The sequence below is a fragment of the Stegodyphus dumicola genome, chromosome 7 (genome assembly GCF_044657685.1).
Source record: "Stegodyphus dumicola isolate Sdum_Otavi_A_Nest chromosome 7, ASM4465768v1".
NCBI lineage: Eukaryota > Metazoa > Arthropoda > Arachnida > Araneae > Eresidae > Stegodyphus > Stegodyphus dumicola.
Genome location: NC_140774.1, coordinates 156806051 through 156826408, shown reverse-complemented (window position 1 = coordinate 156826408; position 20358 = coordinate 156806051). Strand labels below are relative to the sequence as shown.

At 32.2% G+C, this 20358-nt stretch overlaps 1 protein-coding gene across 2 annotated transcripts in view; it reads right to left on the bottom strand.

The window, feature by feature from the left end:
- LOC118199181 (uncharacterized) overlaps nt 1-20358 on the bottom strand; it is a 159257-nt gene that overhangs the window by 50532 nt on the left and 88367 nt on the right. For both annotated transcript variants that reach the window (XM_085820951.1, XM_085820950.1), the window contains 4 exons: nt 13005-13041; nt 12116-12238; nt 9278-9418; nt 4861-5212 (listed from right to left, as the gene is read on the bottom strand). In XM_085820951.1, the coding sequence (XP_085677077.1) occupies nt 4861-5212; nt 9278-9418; nt 12116-12238; nt 13005-13041 (653 nt within the window). The remainder of the gene's footprint in view (nt 1-4860; nt 5213-9277; nt 9419-12115; nt 12239-13004; nt 13042-20358) is intronic.

The window sequence follows — 20358 nt, the reverse complement described above, 5'->3', positions numbered from 1 at the left end:
GAGGCTTACATTTTTGATAACTTTGAGTAAGAAGGAAGCAAGCAGCAGTCCAGCTAGGCCAAAGAGTAGTGAACAAGTGCTTTAAGTTCAGTGTGAAGTCTTAATTTCAACTGAATTAGTTTTGGTTCTCAATGCATTTTGATAGGATAATTAGTACTGCTGTAAAATTATTATTGGCTGTTTGAGTTTTAATTCCATTTACATCATCAGAATTACATAAGAATCATATGACATAGATTAGTCTCAAAATGCAGTTCAAATATATATTACCATTTTTTGAATATAGAGGGAAAATTATTATTATAAATTTTTTTAAATTATGGAATGAATTAGTGCAGTTCACAAAGGACAGTTACCTTATGCAAGGAATGGAGGCCTTCTCAAGTGGACAGCCCTATTGATGGAAATGTTTGTTTAGAAGTACTGCGGGGTAAAAGAATAATTTCTGCTGTATTACTCCTCTTATGTTTGTGATGTTAAAGTATAATTGATCAATATGAAAATCAGTGTCATATATTTTTATATGTTTCAGTTAATTTGAATAAGTAATGGCTATGTAGAAGTTTTTGTGATACTCGGTGATGACAAAAATTTTCCCTGAAGAATTTCGATTATGTGAACTCTAAAACAAAGAGACTTCTGCACTGAAATGTTGAAAATTTTAATAGGAATCTTAAAATTTATTTTTAAAAATTCATGTTAAAAATTATACTTTACAGTTATTCAATTAATTATGTTGGTCAAAATTTTATGAATTTTCTTCATTTGCTACTGCTTTAATGCTTTTTCTTTAAAAAAGGCTTCTCTGTCACTATACCTTTTTCTCCTTGAAGGGATATGTAAGAAAAATAAAAAAGGTATATAAAAGATAAATTATAATTTTAATTAGCAATGTAAATTAATTTCCCCTCTATATTCTAAAAATAGTAATCTCTAAGCATTGTATCATTTCGAGACTTTACAGTTATTCAATTAATTATGTTGGTCAAAATTTTATGAATTTTCTTCATTTGCTACTGCTTTAATGCTTTTTCTTTAAAAAAGGCTTCTCTGTCACTATACCTTTTTCTCCTTGAAGGGATATGTAAGAAAAATAAAAAAGGTATATAAAAGATAAATTATAATTTTAATTAGCAATGTAAATTAATTTTCCCTCTATATTCTAAAAATAGTAATCTCTAAGCATTGTATCATTTCGAGACTAATCCATGTCATATGATTCTTATGCAATTCTGATGATGTAAATGGAACTAAATCTCAAACTACCACCAATAATTTTACAGCAGTATTAATTATCCAGTCAAAATGCATTGAGAACCAAAACTAAATCAGTCTAAATTAAGATTTCACCCTGAACATAACGCACTCGCTCGCTACTGTTTGGCCTAGCTGGACTGCTGTCTGCTGCTTCCTTCTTACTACACAGTTATAAAAAATGTAAACCTCTTGAAAAATGGACAAATAATGTGGCAAGTTGTTTACGGCTGTAACATGCTTGCTGAAATAAAATAAAAGATTTTATATGCCTCGGCTGCCCGTTTCCTATTCATTGTGGATTGGCATTTCAGCATTTTACAACATCAAAATTCTTGCTGTTCATTAGAGATTTAACCGTCTGCGTTCTACACCATCAATACTGCAAAGTCCTTTTTTTTATTATATATATACAGTACAAAGTCCGTAATCCGGACGGCCATTATCCGGAATGATCTATAATCCGGACCTCAAAGCCACAAACTTTTTTTTGTATGCTTTATGTACACACATTTAATGTATAACAGATGGTATAAGCTAGGCTAAAATTATCTTTACCGATTCTAAGGCATTTCAGTTAATGTTGCAGATTGCGCTGTTCCCTAATCTTCTAATTGGATCCGGCTTATTATTTTTTGCTGATTGTTACACAATTTTATAAAAATTAAGCTTGAACTTTTGATTATGTTAAAAAAGAGTTTCCAATTCTGGAGCTGCCAAAGGATCTATGAAGCGAAAGCATGTTTCGATGTCCATCAAACAAAAAGTGGAATTGCTGCAAAAAAAGGATAAAGACATATCCGTCTCAAAATTATGTGAGGAGTATGACATTGGAAAGTCAACCGTATAGGACATAAGCAAAAGGAAAAAGGAACTTTTTGAATTTTTTGTGGATTCCGACACCCCACTTGCAATGAATAACAGAAAAAGGGTTCGTTACGCTAAAAGTGGTGATTGAATGGGATGATGAAATGAACTTAAACACTGAGTGCACATATTCGACAGGTTGGTTAACCAAATTTAAAAATCCCCATGGTATAAGACAATTAAAAATTTCAGGTGAAAAAGCTTGAGCTGATACTGAAGCTGCTGAACAATTTGGGCGTGGATGAAACAAGTGCTGATGAATTATTGGTTTGAAAATCATTTTACACCAGAGGCTCGGCGACATTTGAATTCGGTTTGTTTACCCGATGACTCAAAAATAGTCCTGATTGTTGACAACTGTTCGGCACATACTTCACTTAAAGTTTGAGTGAAAGATAATGTATCGGTATTATTCTTCGCTCCATATTGTACGCCTATCATTCAGCCTATGGATATGGGAATACTGCACGTGCTGAAATGCAAATATAAAGTAGTATTTTTAAAATCTATGTTAAATTTCTTGAACAATGGCAAGACTATTAAAGAATTTTTGAAATTTTTTAGCATAAAATCTGCTGTGTGGAGCATCACAAGATCACGAGAGTATGCGTCTCCAGATACGTTAAAAATGCTTGGCATAATTTATGGCCAGCTACCATATTTCATGGTGAGGACGATGAAGATGATAGCCGCAAATTTGAAGGTTTTCGGACATCGCAAACTAAAGGTGAAATTTTCTAGTTATTCGATTTTGTAAAGAAATGTGGAGAAGTGGTAATAAATGAAGACGATATAACAGAAGTTTTTCATTGCAACGACAATGCCCCAATCACCAATCAATTAACAGACGGCGAAATCTGTAGTATGGTTCTAGATCCAGAAAATACCGCTTATGATACGAGGGCAATTCCAAAAAAAAAAAAGGTCTCCTAGATTTTTAGATATACAAAGAACCGTTTATTTTCTATAATTGCTACATCACTTTAAAGATTGCAGAATGCTTTATTTTTCAACATAATCGCCATTTCGGTCGATGCATTTTGGTAGACACTGTGGCAGTTTTACAATGCCCATGTCATACCAGCTTGCCGCCATGCCCTTCAGGAAGCGTTGAGGAGCTTCAGGAGCATCCAGATGATCCTCCGATCTTTACGCATTTTACAAACTCAACAATCGCGAAACTCAATGAATACGAACTCAACAATCGCGAAAGTTGAGGAACTCAACTTTCGTGATTGTTTCGTCAACAACTGACGGCCTCCCGCTCCTTTCATCGCCATGAATTTCAGTACGAACGGCTGTAAACTCTCTACACCACTTGCGAATGTTTTTGACATCCATGCACGCTGTCCATACACTTTTGTCATTAGGCGGGGAATTTCAACCGGTTTAACGCCTTTTGCGTTAAAAAATTTAATAACTGCGCGCACTTCGCACTTAGAGGTAACGTTTATCGGGAGCTCCATTTCGAATGGCTGCCAAGCCAAGACTGAGCTTCCGAGCGCAGCGTCTGCGTGCTTATGTGGTAGTGGAGAAGGCACCACTCACAACAGTGTTGCCAACAACCGTATTAAAACTTTCTCTACGTTAAAAAAAATAGGAGACCTTTTTTTTGGGATTGCCCTCGTAGTAAAGAAAGTGACAGAGAGGTTATTGAAAACGAAAAAATTTTGATTGACAAGTTAGTCGGTATTCTCGACACAGCAATTACAGGACTTGAACAGTGAAACTTTGTAACTGAACAAGAAATGATGTCTGTTTATAGAATTAAAGAGAAAGTATTAGCACAAAAAGTGAAGCAACTTAAACAACTTACATTGAAAGAAATGTTTAATAAAGTAAATAAATAAATATTAAGCTTTTTTTTTTTTTTTTTTGTAAATTTTGATACACTTTAGATCAATCATAAATGCTCTTTATTTCATAAATTACGGTTTCATATTTTTAATTGTATAATTTCTGCATGCCATCTTACCAGATTTAAATTGATGATCTATAATCTGGAAAAACCCCTAAACTGGAATCGCTGAAGTCCTGACGAGTCCGGATTACGGACTTTGTACTGTATATATATAGAGAGAGAGAGAGAATATAGAATTTTATGTGAATATTTGTAGATTTTTATATATACACACAAAAAATGTCAGTATTTCATCCATGTAGCATATACTACTAATAATAATACAAGCCAAACCAAATTTAATCATTCAGTTGTAAATCATTACAGCAAACAAAGCAACTGGCACATACTGGTCCATGGTACATCAATTAAAGTACCAAATTTTTTGTCACACTCTACAAATGCTTTATGCAAGATCTTTTTGTTAAACTATCCAGATCCAATCTACAGTCCATAACAATTTACAGACATTGAAATAGATTCAATATGATTAACATGATGGAATGGGTATTGCAGTTTTTGAGTTCACTACATTTAGATGGCAATAATAGCACAAAAACATCCTTCCCTCCCAAGAAAAGAGAATTTTCCAAAAGGTGTGGCCACATAAATTTGTAGATCAGTGATGCATTTGCTCATTCAGACTTTTGTCCTTTGAACTACAGATTGAATATTTATTACTTGACTAAGCTCAAATTAAGTATCTGTAATACATGCTAAGAAACGTACTGTACTTTACTGTTGGGGTAAATATGAACCAATTACATTGTTTGCTACAAACGTTTGTCATTGTCACAAGACGCTTCTTTTTTACTTATTATAATGACAAATATACTAACCTTTGCTGATGTGGCTTTCTTTGGGTTCACTGAGAATGCTAGCAGCAGATGATGCTACAGAATCATTTTTGGAATGATAGGATACCAAACTATCTGTATTTTTTACTCCTTTCTCGGAAGTGCCAGCTAAATTTTCTGGAATGGAATCATTAGAAGGACTGTGTTCATCTTGCACTTCATCTGCAATTGTTCCTTCAGAAGATGGCTTTGAGTTATTTGATTCAATACTAGCAGACCTTGTACGGTCTGATGATGTTTTATTTGCTTGGGGGCTTTCAAAATCACTACTGTACTGTCTTGATTCAAGATTTGAAGGGCTTGTAGTGGCTTCAAAAGCACTAATAAAAGTTCTCTATAAAATTGAAAATATTTGGAATAAAAATTAATTACATGTTAAACATTAAAAATTTCTACAAATACATATTTATTTAAAGCAATCAGAAACTTAAATTAATAATTTAGTAGAAGCAGATTGAATCATTCCAGGAAGATGTTAAAATTAGAAGAAACTTATTACATTTAAATTATGAGTCAAAATTAAAGATGATCCTTTACTATTTTTGAAAATCTTTTATAATTTATTTAAAGTAGAAATACCAATCATATAAAAAATTTGGTACTGTTCTGTTACCCGGACCGGATTCAGAAATGTTTGAATGTTTGCATGTGTGTGTTTATGTAGTTTTTGTATGTATGTATGTGCATATATGTGTGTATGAATAAACACACACATGTATTCATGCTTACATATATACATACATGAACACATACATTCATACATTTCTGGATCCAGTCGCTGATAACAGAACAGTACCAAAAATGTTTTAATACATTATACATTTTTACATTAAAGACTGATTGCTCAGGAGGTAATAATCTAAAACACCTGAAACATTGTTACCAGATCTTTTCCTTAGTAATTACCATAATTTCCGGAAGAAATGCCGCGACGTTTATGTGTTTAAAACTTAAATTTTCAGTGGGTGTGGCGTTTCTACCCATGCGGTGTGCGTTTAGGTGCACTAAAAATAAAATATTTCCTATGATGGTCATTGTACATAGTTTGGATGGCATTGTACATAGACTGGTGCTGTTCCCACACAAAAGACCACTCAGTTGCTTTTTGCGAATGTTATTTTGTTTACATTCTTTCCCTTGAACAGACCTACATGCCTTATTCACCCTATACGGGATCTCAGAACAGTAACATTTTTTTTTCTCTTTCAAATCAACATTCTCATCAGTTTGAATAGTCTCTCTCCTCTGCCATTCGATGAATCTTCCAGGAGACATCCTCTCCCCACCCCTGCCTTTTCTGCAAATTTTTTCAAAGGCGGACATGACTCCACCTGCCTCGCAATAACGAACTCTGACGTATTTTTCCTTCAGCATGAAACAATTTTTCTTGGCATTCTGCCAGATACAGATCCCATCAGTTTGGGTACAAGTACTTGTTGGATAGTTTTTAAGTAAGAAGGGAGCAGAAAAATTTTGAAAATGGCATCTAAATGGCACAGAAGCTATACTGCTGATTTTAAGCTTAATATAATTTCACGTGCTGAACAAATTGGAAATAGAGCAGCAGCTAGAGAGTTTGAAGTGGACGAGAGACGTATTCGACGTTGGAGAACTGAAAAAGATTTGATTTTTTACATGTCTGTTAGCTTGTGCCGCAAACGGTGACAAGCTAAAGCCGATGATCATTTTTAAACGAAAGACTATTCCAAAGGGCGATTTTCCTAATGACGTAATTATTTGTGCAAATGAGAATGGCTGGATATGCGAAACGATCATGCATGAGTGGCTATAAAAAGTTTGGCAGTGTTGTAAGGAATCTTTTTTCCAACCAAAAGGGTTATTGATAATGGCTTACTTGCATGCTCATTTACTTGAGTCAGTGAAAACCAGATGTCAAAAATTTTCTACGACCGTAGCAATAATTCCTGGTGGTTTGACAAAAATCTTACAACCATTAGATTTGTCAGATAATAAAGCCTTCAAAAGCTGAATTCCAAAAGCGGTGGGAGTGTTGGATGAGTGAAGGATTGCATACGTATACCAAACGCAGCAAAATGCGTAGAGCATCTTATGAAGAAGTTGCAAAGTGGGTAGGAAGTGCATGGAAATTGGTGAAAACATGTAATTCCTTTTGTAAGTAAAATTTAAAATTTCCTTTGTCATCCAAATTTAATATTTCGATGTTGCAACCTTTTTTTATAATATAGTCTGAGTATTACAAATATGGACTTCTTTAGTGGGCAAATATAAGTATATACATGAACGTAAATATATTTTCAATATTTCTTACCTTTAATTTATTTTTGAGTTATGGTTTCATTTCATGCATTTTTCTCAACTGATATGTCATATATCAGGACTTAGGTTGAGATTTTGCATCTATACGGCCCATGACGATGCCACGCGCAATTTAATCTATTGTGGCGTTTACGCTGATGCGGCCTTTCTTCCAGAAATTGCGGTAACAAAAAACAAAATTGGCTGGTAGCTCAGTTACAATTAGTAGCTTAATTCTGCTTTATGTAATTAATCTGCGAGCTGCGAGGTGCGCACAGTAATAAGGTTTCTGACTGCAAAAAACTGTAAACCGATAGAAATCTATCGGCAGCTTCGTGAAATGTATGGGGACAACATTATCACTGAAGGTGGAGTGCGTCAGTGGGTCATAAGATTTCAAAATGGCCGAACCAATGTTCACGACGAAGATCGAAGTGGGAGACCCAGCATAGTGACCGCCGAACTTCTCGAAAAAGTCGATGCTAAAGTCCGTGAAAATCGAAATTTCACAATAACGGAACTTTCTTTGAGTTTTCCACAAATTTCGCGAAGTTTGTTGCACGAAATCATCAGCGAAAAGCTTGGTTACCACAAGTTTTGTGCAAGATGGAAGGCAAGAAGAGGTAACGAAGTGGTTGAAGGCGCAGGCGGCCGAATTTTTCGACGAAGGAATTTCCAAGCTCGTACATCGCTACGATAAATGCCTTAATTTGTATGGTGACTATGTAGAAAAGTAGTATTTGAGTGTGGCTTTCATCTGTATATAATAAAATTTGTTTCCTATACTTTGTTTATTTTTTTATTCCAAAACGTAATCTACTTTCTGGATAGCCCTCGTAAATCAAATACAGTCAAATACCGAAAATCTGCCAACCTGAAATCTGCGTTGCCTCTAAAAATATAAACATTTAGTTTATAGGTTCCGGAAACCACAACATGGAGTACGAAATATCGAAGAAAAAATACTTACTGGATAATGACGTCATAATTACCGAATAATATGAGTCATATCTGAAATACCAAATTATTGATAAGAGTTTTTTTCCCTTTAATCTGCATCGAGGGAAAAAAGCAGACGATTAACTCAACTCTTCTTTCAAGTTCACTCTTCACGTTGTTGTACTTTCTGAGCTTTGTTATTTCACAAGATTGTTTAGTAATGTAGTTTTTTTAATCCGGATATTTTGTGGATATATTAAGAATATTTTAAATTTCAGCACTTTTTAATATGACAGATAAGAAATGCACTCGTGATTTTACTGCTTGCAACGTTGAAATACGTAAACACATTGCATTGATGGTAATGAAAAAAGTGGAAATTCTGCTAAAGATAGAGGCAGGTGCTACTGCTCGGTTTATAGCAGAATCGTATGGAATGGCCACAGGGACTGTGTATGATATATGGAACAATAAAGAAAAGCTGTTGAAATTTTACAGCAACAGTGATTCTAACATCAGAAATCTTTACATGAGACGAAATCAGCCAACCTTAATGCTGTCCTGTATGAAAGGTTCCGGCAGCGGTGGAGTGATGGGGTACCTATTTCAGGACTACTCCTGAGAGAAAAGGGGAAGCAGATTCCTGCTGATATAAAAATAGAGGAGCCTAATGTAAATGAACAATATAATATAATCAGTTTATATATGCAATAATTTAACGCATATAATTAATTATTGTATTAATGTATATAATAATTTAATTAAATGCTTCTAATACCCCTTATTTATTTTGCATTTTTAGTTTGAATATTATCTTTTCTGTCCTGACATCGGCAAAATCCTAAAATCCACACAACCTCTGGTCCGAAGTGTTGCGGATTTCTGGACTTCTACTGTAATAAAAAAAGGCATAACGGAAGTGAGAAAATATGATATGTATTTGTAATTAATGAATAAGTAGTTTTCTACATTTTCAACTTCAACATTTCAACAAGTAAAAGCACAAGAATGAGATGCAGTCTTCAAGCACCAAATAATGATTAATTTGTTACAGCTAATGGTAAAGTTTTAAGCAATAATTTTATATTTAAATACCAATTCCAGCACTTGTATATATGTACTTAAAACCAGTAATACCTAATGTACTCTATTTAAGAAAATAAATAACAAATTTTTAAAATACCTTGTGAAGTAAGGCTTTCTGGGTTTCTAAAACAGCAAGGACAGCAGATGTTGCAGCTGCAGCTGCAGCTTCAGAAGCAACTTGAGTTACAACATTAGAGTGAATATATTTATCATCCTTTATTATAATACCTTGTATTTTCTGTAATGTATAGAAAAATATTAAAAACCCTACATCACAAATTATAAAATTAAGTTAAATAATAATCATAGTTCATTGTTAAAATCAAAGTTTGAGTTAATATTGAAAAAATAACAGAAGACATAATAATAAATCAATAAAACATATGAATAGCCTGATTATAAAAAGCTGCTTTCGAGAGTATTTATGCACTCTGTATGCTAAATTTTAAATATCTAATTGAAAAAAAAAATTACATCAGATTTAAAATATATATTTCATTTAATAATAATACTATTAAATGTATTATTTCATTTAATACTATTAAATTATTATTTCATTCAATAGTATTAAATGAAATAATGCATGATAAAATAAAAAATATAGTTTTATTTATTACATTTAAAAATATCAGGTAACTACACAGAATATTAAAACTTTTTACCTAAAAAGACTGCTAATTTTATTTTTCCTAAATGTCAAACAATTCTACAGAGGCTAGAATAAAATATTAAATAACACAGTATTGTGAGAAGAAATTTCAGATTATATCATTTATGGTACTTTCGAAATCCATTTTCTGTTTAGGCAAAACTGCATTGCTGAATTTTGCACATACAATTAAATAATATAAAAATAATAGAACAAAGATAAATAGCCGAGTTTTACACCCACTGCGATGTACATGTTTCAAACATGGAAGATTATAAACAGAGATATGGTCAGTTTTTGAAGAGAAAAACTGAAACTGCAAAATGGTAAAATTAACACTGAAAAGCAACAATGATAATTACTCCATGAAAATTTTTTTAAAATAGAAATAGATTGCTTAGGTACTTAAACAGCTTAGTTTTATATGCATGCATGCAATAGATAATAGATACATTACGAACTTCATAAATTATCTAGATTTTATTATCAAAAGCTGAGAAGATCAATTTAAATAAAAGAAAAAATACTGTGTTTCAACTTATGAGAATATAATGTCTGACCTTCTAAACTTAAAATACACTAAATAACAATACATACACTGGTTATCATAAATTAAGGAAAAATCACAAAAATAGCGATAACTCCTTAAAAAATAAGCCAAACCATGTAAAATTTGAATATATTGCCAAGTAAGAATAGCTGAGTAAAACTGCAATATGCAAATTAGTGGCGCTGCTTTCGGAATACGTCATCTGCGAGGAGCATAAAAGTCCATGTTTGAGAGCAAGTCCACATATTTCACACTGTGACATTGACATCAGAAATCTGAGATAGCCAATTCGTAACAATGACCTCCAGGCATCATTTGCCTGCAGAAATGCGATGGAAAGCCATTGGGAGACTAGAGGCAGGACAAAGTCAAACAGAAGTGGCCAGATGGCTACATGCGAGTCCTTCTGTGGTTCATAGACTTTGGAGGTAATTTCAAACCACAGATTTGGCATCTAGGAGGTTCAGACTAGGACGGGCAACTGCTACGACGAGCACCGATGACCGATATTTGATATTATGTGCACGCAGGAATAGAATCGCTACTCAGACTCTTCTTAAATCCTCCCTTGCTGCAGCCACCGCAAAGTTCGTGTCAACGTCAACTGTGTGTAGAAGGCTTCACGAAGGTGGTCTGCATGTGAGGCAATCAGCCATTTGTGTGCCGCTCACATCACGCCATAGGAGGGACCGTTTACAGTGAGCATGACAACATGTCCACTGGACGGCTGATCAATGAATGGAAGGCAGTTCTCTTTACGGATGAGTCCAGGTTTAGTCTAGAAAGCGATAGTATGTGTTATTTGATAAGGAGTGATATGGAGAGAACCTAGAACCCATTATCATCCGTCAAACATCCGTGAAAGAGATGTATACAGGGGCAGTGTGGCATCTCTTTGGGTGGACGCACAGACCTTCATGTCTTTCCAAGGGGAACCGTGAATGCTCAGATTTATAGAGATGACATTCTTGATGTTTATGTGTGCCCATATGCCGGGGCATTAGGTGATGCTTTCCTGTTACATCAGGAACCAGGTTATCAGGTGATAACGCAAGACCACACAGGGCTCATATCGTAGATGATTATCTTCAACAGGAAACAATTATGCACATGGAGTGGCCAGCTCGATCGACGGACTTGAATCCTATCGAGCACGTTTCGAGCACGATATCAAGTTTTATATAGTTATAAAATTACTTTGCAAAATGCATTTGTAACACAGCCATGAGAAAATTTAAGATACAGTTGACTTTATGAACTCATAGCACATATAATATGTATGAATTATTCTAACTTAGACCATAATACTACCAAATATATATAGAGGTATTATATTATCCAGTTAAATAATTAAAATTTGTATTTAGCCATGTAGATATAGAAAAAATAAGAGATTATGGAATTTTGACAATGTATTTCTTTCAGTAAAATGTCCTGTATGTTCATAATAGTTCTCAATCTCCTTTTTTCAAATAAATAAACATTAGAATAAATTTTCAATCATTCTAAATGATCATTTTGAGTCTCTTTTCTTTTGAAACCTTTCTCACATAACATGCCCTTTTTGATTTCATAAAGATGTAATTTACCTATATCTCAATTTCATAGCTAGAATTCTAATTCCTAGAGATAATAAGCTGATATAATTCTAACATAGAATATGTCATAAAATATATATTAGAATTATATCAGAATTTCTAGTTATGACTAATACAGCTAGATAATTCATTACTTACCTGTTCAGAATTCACAGCTAGATCACCAAGTGTTAATTTCACTGCTTGAGTATTAGTCACCAATATACTGTTAGAAGATTTAGATGATGAATGATTATGAAATACATCAGAAGAATAAGTATCCTACAAAAAGAAAATTATTATAAATACACAAAGCATAAATTATACACATCTTAATTAAATTAGCAATCACCTACCAAAGTGCTAATAAACTTTGTTGACATAGTAGTTTTCATAAACGATTTTATATTTATAGAATTAGAGCTATTTACATACTTTAATATATTAGAATTCCAAGATTTTGCATACCTTTAGACTAAGGTTTAAAGAATTTTGCAGATTGTACGTCCTGTCTTTATGATTTGGAATCATTTAAACTTATAGAATACAAAATTATTACTATTTTTAAATACAATCATATATAATACCAATTCAAGGGTTATGGTAAAAAGAGAAAGAGAGAAATATTTTGAAGAAATAAAACTTTCAAAAATGAATAAAACATTTATGTAAAATATTGGTATGTTCATTACAGGAATTACATTAAAAATAATTTTTATGCTCTTAAATGAAAGAAGTAAATACTGTTTAAAAAAATCAGGCCATAAGGAAAATCCCTATGCTAATTACATCACTACATTCAGGACATGCACAATTGGATAAGTAATACTATCAGTAATTAATTAAAAATATTAAAATTAAAAGTTTTAATTTATATGTCTTGTTTAGTCCATTTTTCTTTATATTTTCCATTTGATACACAAGAAAAATCTTTACAGCTGCTGATAATCAAATGCTGATTATAATCAATATAAATTAATCACAAATATAAAAAGTGAAGATTTACAAAAATATGAAGTAGTATACCAGTTTATATATACATGCATACCAGTTTATTTTGCCTGTGAGATTTTGAATCAGAAGACCTAAGGAGATAAACATAAAAGAGATTTACTGATTTAAAATCAAAACAGAAGAAACATTTTTCGAAATACAAATAAATATAAAAATTATTTAAAAATTAATTTTCTTGACAAATTTTACTGAAATTTTATATATTTGAGCTTACAATGTTTAATAAAAATTTCCATTAATAAATGTTAAGATTTAGATTAAAATTATATTTCACATACAAATGAAATCAAAGTTTATTCTAAATTACTGTTTAATAGCAATAAGTATATGTACACTGCTCAAAAAAAAAAAAAAAAAAAAAAAAAAAAGGGGACAGTCCTATATCTCCCGATCTACTGGGCCGATTGACAAAATTCAAATTGCGTTCTTCATGTCTCGAAAGCGCGACTTAGGATATATATTAGATTTATATATAGCACTATTCTAACATAGGTATTTTGACACAAAATCGAACTTTTTCTGAAATAACATACCAATTTTTTTATATATTTCGATTCTACACTCAAATTACGCCTAAATATGAAATTTTGTAAAATTTGGAGCGAAATTTACGGAGAAATTCACAAATTTATGTTGGCACTTTTTTGTCAGTTTGCGCCAAGAATAGTTCACTTGGCGAACTTCTTAATATATGGCAACCTAGTTTCCTTTACTGTGAGCGGAAATAAAGTCACCATTGTTCCTTTTTTCCAAATAATATTCTTTATATTTTTAATTATAACTTATTATTTTAAGTAATTTTTTCTTTTTCGAATTTCATTTTAATTGTTTAAGTTGCATGGTTTTTTTTTCGAATAACTATTTTAAAAATTTCTACTTACCTTTTCGAACTGCGTAAATAAAGGTGCAGCATTTATTTTTTTTCAAATAGTTTTCTTTATATATATTTTTTTGTCATAGTTATTATTTTAGGTAATTTTTAAATTCTTAACTTTTATTTTAATTGTTTGTGTTGCATTGTCTCTTCAGATAATTGTTTTAAAATTTTCTAATTATTCCTTCGAATTGAGCATTTTAAATATATTTATTAATATAAATTTTCCAGAATTTGATTTTATTTATTTCAATTGCGTTTCTTTCGGAGGAATACTTTGTAATCCAGACTACGATGCGTTTGAAAACTGCATATATTAAAACAGAAAATACAGTAAAGCACAGTTAACACGCCTTTCAATGTTCCGTTCAGAAAAGATATATATAAATAAGAGAGACATTTAACTTAGGATTGCGACATTTTAACTTAGGATGACTTGCATACACTGCTTTAAACAGTTTTATCATTGTGCCCATTGCTTTACACAATTTTATCCTACATTTGACTTCTTAAATGTTATTCATATTTTAGTCAAATATTTTATTTTTGAAATCGTAAAAATCAAATATCATAAGATTAAAAAGTTTTAAATTAAAAAAAATACAAATACTAAATTTTACTCAAAAATTTATTTTTTCTTCTCTTTTTCTTCACGCATTCTACTTTATTCTTGCTCTTTTTCTTCATTCTACTTTATTCTTGCTCTTTTTCTTTAGGCATTCTGCAAGTATATTAAAAAGTATCCAAATTTTCGAAATATCTTGATATTTCTGACAATCATTTTAAATAAAGTTATCGCCTTCCATTTCAAAAAGGCCCACAAACGGCCGAGCGGTAAAGTCGCTGAACACTGATAGTTCACTCCGGGGTTCGAATCCTGGTAAACAGGCTGGTTGCATGGGCGTTTCCGTGGATTTTCTCATGTGTACCGTGTATGCCAGCTGATTTCCCTTAGAAAGTTCTTCACAAAGGCATCCTTCCTTTTAGGCAGATAGCCCTGCTTTGACGTAACTTAATAATTCAATTCAATCCTATCAATCATCAATATTTGATCAGAGCCTTTATCAGTCTTTAGAGGCTAAACATTTTGAAGGTATGAGATGAAAGGAAAGACTGGTTTCATCAAGAGGTTTTGGTTTATTTAATTATGACAAAGCACACTAGGGCTATCTGCCTAAGGGGAGGGATGCCTTCGTAGAGGACTTTCTAAGGGGAACTGGCTGGCATACACGTTGCACATGGGGAAAACCATGAAAATGCTCAAGCAGCCAGCCCGTTCGCGGGATTCGGACCTCGGACAGAACTACCAGCGTTCAGTGACTTTATCGCTCGGCCGCTGTTTCATCAGGAGGAAAAAAAAACATCTTTAGGTGACATCCACATACATCACTGGATAAACTCCTGAATCTTCAAATAATTCCAATGAGAAAATCATGGGATTCTCCATTTATGATACGATATGATGTTCTATAACGTAATTTAAATTTATACAACCATATAGTCTAAACCATATTGTCTTTTCTGTTAACCACAAGCTCAATTAATGGTATTTGCTGGTGTACACGTCCAAGTGTTTTTTCTTTGAACACCTAAATTCATTGAAGTATCCTGAAAGTATCTTCAAAAGCGTCCAACTTTTTTAAACATCTTGGTATGTCTGACAGCCAAATTTCCCTGCAAATTTTTGCTTATTTTTCTCCCTAATTTTCTTCTTTCCTTCTACAGTTGTTTTCAGTGCACACACAAGAAAACTAAGATTTTTCGATTGCTAGACTTCCATAAATTTTGCTTTCTTGTCAATTTTTTAAAATATCAATTACATGAATTGCGTTTCAGCTGAAGACAGCTTTTCATTTTCTAGTCATTTTAACTATAAATAAAAAAAAGCGAAGTCCAAAGGATAAATATTTTAATTAAAAGATTTTTGCTAAATGACAAAGAAATAAAACAGTCCAGCAGGGTTAATTCTGTACCACCGAGTGACCCGATTCATATATTGGCTGAAACAATCTAAATCATATTAAAGATCATGTCTTTTTATACAATCTATAACACGAGAGAAAAATTAGCTTCTTAAAACTTTCTTTCTAAGAGGATTAATATAAAAGATTATATTTTTATATATATTTTTAAAGCTGGGACTTGAACCAAACTGTAAAATTTTTAAAGTTTAATTTACATGGTGGTTATAATTAAAGTTCCAATTTGAAATGGTCATAAAAGGAAAACTACCGTACCAAATGTTATCAAACTTGGGAATCGTGTAAAGGAGGTTATGAGAATTTATTTTCAGCAAGGAAAAAATAGTTAAAAAAACTCATCACCAGGGGGAAAATGACGCTGTATACAAGATTCTTAAATGAAATAAGACACGAAAACATCTGCTTAAAATGTGTTTAATATTTTCCGAAACGTGTTACAAAGCATGTTCAATGTAGCGTCTAGCATTTTCCGAAAGCAAGTTAAATCCTGTTACTGCATTCTCAACAGCAACTCTTAGCATATCGGGAGGAATGTTACGGACATGTCAGTGTTTAACATTTTTCATTTCTGCCAAATTGTTTAGATTATCACCATAAACAGTGCTTTTGAGAAAACCCCATAGCTAAAAGTCACAGAGGTTGAGGTCTGGTGGAAAGAGGGGAAGTGTTGGCGTATAAGACATTCATTCGTGAAATGTTGCCTAAGTAACTGTGCGACACACGTGAGGTGGGGCCCAGCCGTGCATAAAAATCGTAGTACCTAAAATGTCACATTACTGCAGTTCATGTATCACGAAACATTTTAACATTGACTCTAAATGAGCTGCAATCACAGTAGTCCAGCTGTCGACTGTTCTTCAGAGAAAAATGGTTCAGTTATAAAACTAGCTGACTGCTATGCAATCGAATGCAGTAGGAGAATGCAATGGAACTAGATAGATAACATGAGGGATTTTTTTTGGCCCAAATCGATTAAAAGCGTTTTGAATCAGTATCTTCATGTTTTAGGGCCAAATTCAGGCTTCAAAAATTACAAATTAGCGATCTGTAAGAAAACGATTTCCAGACTGTACGCACTTGTGCGAGTGATTTGCGATCTCACATTTTCTAATCGCTAATTCGTGGTTTTCACGGACGAATTTCTCACTTACACGGATGGCGCACTCGACATTTATCGAATTTAACGCCTTTAAATGGTAATTTTCTTACTTCAAAATTTCTTAAGGGTATGCAACATATTAAACCCGTGTAACAAAAGGTTAAGTTAGATTCCGACCCATATTTTGTTTAAAAATATTGCATACAGTGCCATTTTCACCCTGGTGGTGAGGTTTGGAACTTCCCTTTTTTCGCGGAAAATAAATTCCTATGATCTCTTTTACACGATTACCAGGTTTGATAACATTTGATCCAGTAGTTTTTGTTTTATGACCGTTTCAATGTGGAACTTTAATTATAAACACCCTGTATATTATTAAATTTTAATTGAAGCTATGCGTTATATGTATACCATGCATAAGATTTCCGCTTTTATAGAAAAAATAAAGAATCGAAGCAAATATACTTAGGATAATGGAACAAAACTGAAAAAAATTCCCCTCCCTCCGAAAATAAAATATTGAAACTTCGACCTTCAATTTATTGGTTTATCGAAATATTCAATATGACCTATCTTCTAAGTCCTAGTTCCGACAACAATTCCATCAAAAATTCCGAATTACTTAAGCTGATGTAAAAGATTTAGCATATATTCACTGTATGTTAGTAAAGTAATCAGAGTGTAATAAAAATAGATTATAGAATTTACGCTGATGCAACTTTTTGTCTGACTGCACAACATGTAATGGAAGAGAAGGCTTGTAGAGATCTGTTTTTGACATGCCTCTAAAAATAGATGTCATACTCCTTTTGTCTCTTCAATATCAAAAAACTTTCCTTTGAGAGGCAACTTTAGTTTTTGGGAAAGAAAAAAAATCACTAGAAGACAAATTTGAAAAACATGCAGGACGATTGAGTACACATACTTATTTTCGGAACACAAGCGGTTCTCCGACTGGTTATTGAATAATGAAAAGATGCATTATCATGCAATACAAAACATTTGGAATACGCTGTCTGACTGAAAACGTAAGATTAAAAGTCATCTGCTTAATTCACAACCATTTACAAGTCAACTAATGGGGCAATTGCAGAATCGTTTTGATCCTGAGCTTCTAAGACAAACCTTATATCACTGGATTTAAACACTTCTTTAATCTTCCGAGAATGTTCCATCTTTAGCTTGTATTCCAAGAATATTAAGTGAATACAATTATTGGAAAAGAAAATGAATATTCATTTGCACTACGGCTTGGTAGTTCTGCTTTTTGTGTCTAAGTATACAACAATATTTTAAATATTTACAAATAAAATATTAAATTGGAGATTTAATTGGAGCCTCACCAGTTGCCTAGCATTTGAAGATTGTTAAATACTAACTGTTTGTTGCGAAGTCTAACCCAGGGTTTTGCATGGTTGGTTTTCGTAGTTTTCTAGGTTCTCTTTACAAAGGTTCTTTATGAAAGCATCTTAACCAAATAGCTCCCATATTCTTTCTATGTTCAAATAACCAACTAACCTACTTTAAGCGCGATTTCCAAATGAGGTTACTAGCAAAACCTGAATACTCGTTAAAAATCATGTAGCTTGCCAATCAGGAGTAACATGAAAGATACGGCGCCAATAATTGAATTGCTGTTATGGTACGCTGTTTCTAAATTTAGATGGTCATTCCTTAATTAAATAGCCCACTAGCAGCCGAGCGGTAAAGACGCTGAGCACTGGTAGTTCGGTCGGAAGTTCGAATCCCGCGAACGGGTTGGCTGCATGGGCGTTTTAGTGGTTTTTCCCATGTGTATACGAGCCAGTTTACCTTAGAAAGTCCTCCACGAAGGCATCCCTCCCTTTAGGCAGATAGCCCTCGTGTGCTTTGCCATAATTAAATAATCCAATCCAATCCTTAATTAAATATAATTGATTTGTAACTTCTACTAGAGCTGACGGTAAAAATTGAAGTGCAAATAAATAATATCGTGTGCAATCTTGATTAATATAAATTAAAAATTTTGCATAGAAAAATATTTGCATTCAGACAGAAAGTTTTCTGAAATATTTGCAATTACTTTATAAGAAGGATTTATTAATAACCGTAATAATTACTTATTATATTACTAATGATTAGGATTCAGTTCTTGACAATTACATTCTAAATTAGAATTTTAAGGATATAATGAAAATAAGCTACGCACAAAAATACATTTTTACAGATTAAATTGACATTAAATACAAAAATACAGAATGTTGGGTGTCGTTTATATAATTATTCTTGCTTGTCCACAGAATCTGCTGACTTATCCAGCCATTAAGTAGCTGCAGATCATTTCTACATAACCATTGAACTTCCATTAATTCAGTCTCTACAGGGTTGTATGTTTATATCATAATTTGACTTTTATAAAAATGATTATTCAAAATCTTATATTTCTATAAAAATATACTATGCTTTAAAAATATGGATTATAGTATCTGCCGCTCTTTCAGCCACTTCAAAAGCAACAGTTTGTTTAGAAATAAATTATGCAGTTAATGTCATAAAATATTTTCATTAAATTCAAATAAACATTAAACGAAAATTCTCAGTTTTAGAAATTCGATTTAAACGAAGTAAAGTAGCAGACGATAAAACGCCGAAGGTAAAAATTTACTCTTAGAAAAACGTACTCTTATTTTTTTAAAAAAGGAAAAAAGAGAGAAATTTAAAAAAATTGTTAAAAATTTGAATAATACCGTCTATAATTTAAAAAATAGATTTTCATATAGTATTAATAAATATTTATTATGCCTTATTGTGGGAAAAAATTTCATATAATTAATTCTCCGTAAAATTTTACTTGAAATTTAAGGTTAAAAATAGCTGTGGCAATTCAGTGTAACAAAAATCCATAGACCACATTTGGCGTTATTATCGCTCAAAAAAAAGATGCCAAATTTCAAAACGCGAAAATATGTAGATTCGTGTATATCTTAGAAAATTTTGAATAAAAAAGTCTAATTTTTTGCAGATATGCTTAAAAATACACCTACTTTATGATGATGGTAAAAATTTTATAGGTTATAATTCAAATTTTTTTCGAAAAATTTATAAAAATTATTTAAAAATAGAAATTTAAAAAATAAAACACAAAAAATGGGTAAATTTTATTTGGAATGAACCTAAATTTCGAAATGTGAGAGAAAAAATAAAAAAAGTTTAGTAAAAAAAGAGATATTAATAAATATTTGCCAAATTCAATTAACATTGAGGAGCTAAAATTTTGAGAGCTAATATTTTAAAAACTAGTCATGCGATTTTTACAAAACTTGGTATTCTGGCATAATTTGAGCCGTAGAATCGAAATATGGAAAAAAATTGGTATGTTATTTCAGAAAAAGTCCGATTTTGTGTCAAAATACCTATGTTAGAATAGTGATATATATAAATCTAATATATATCC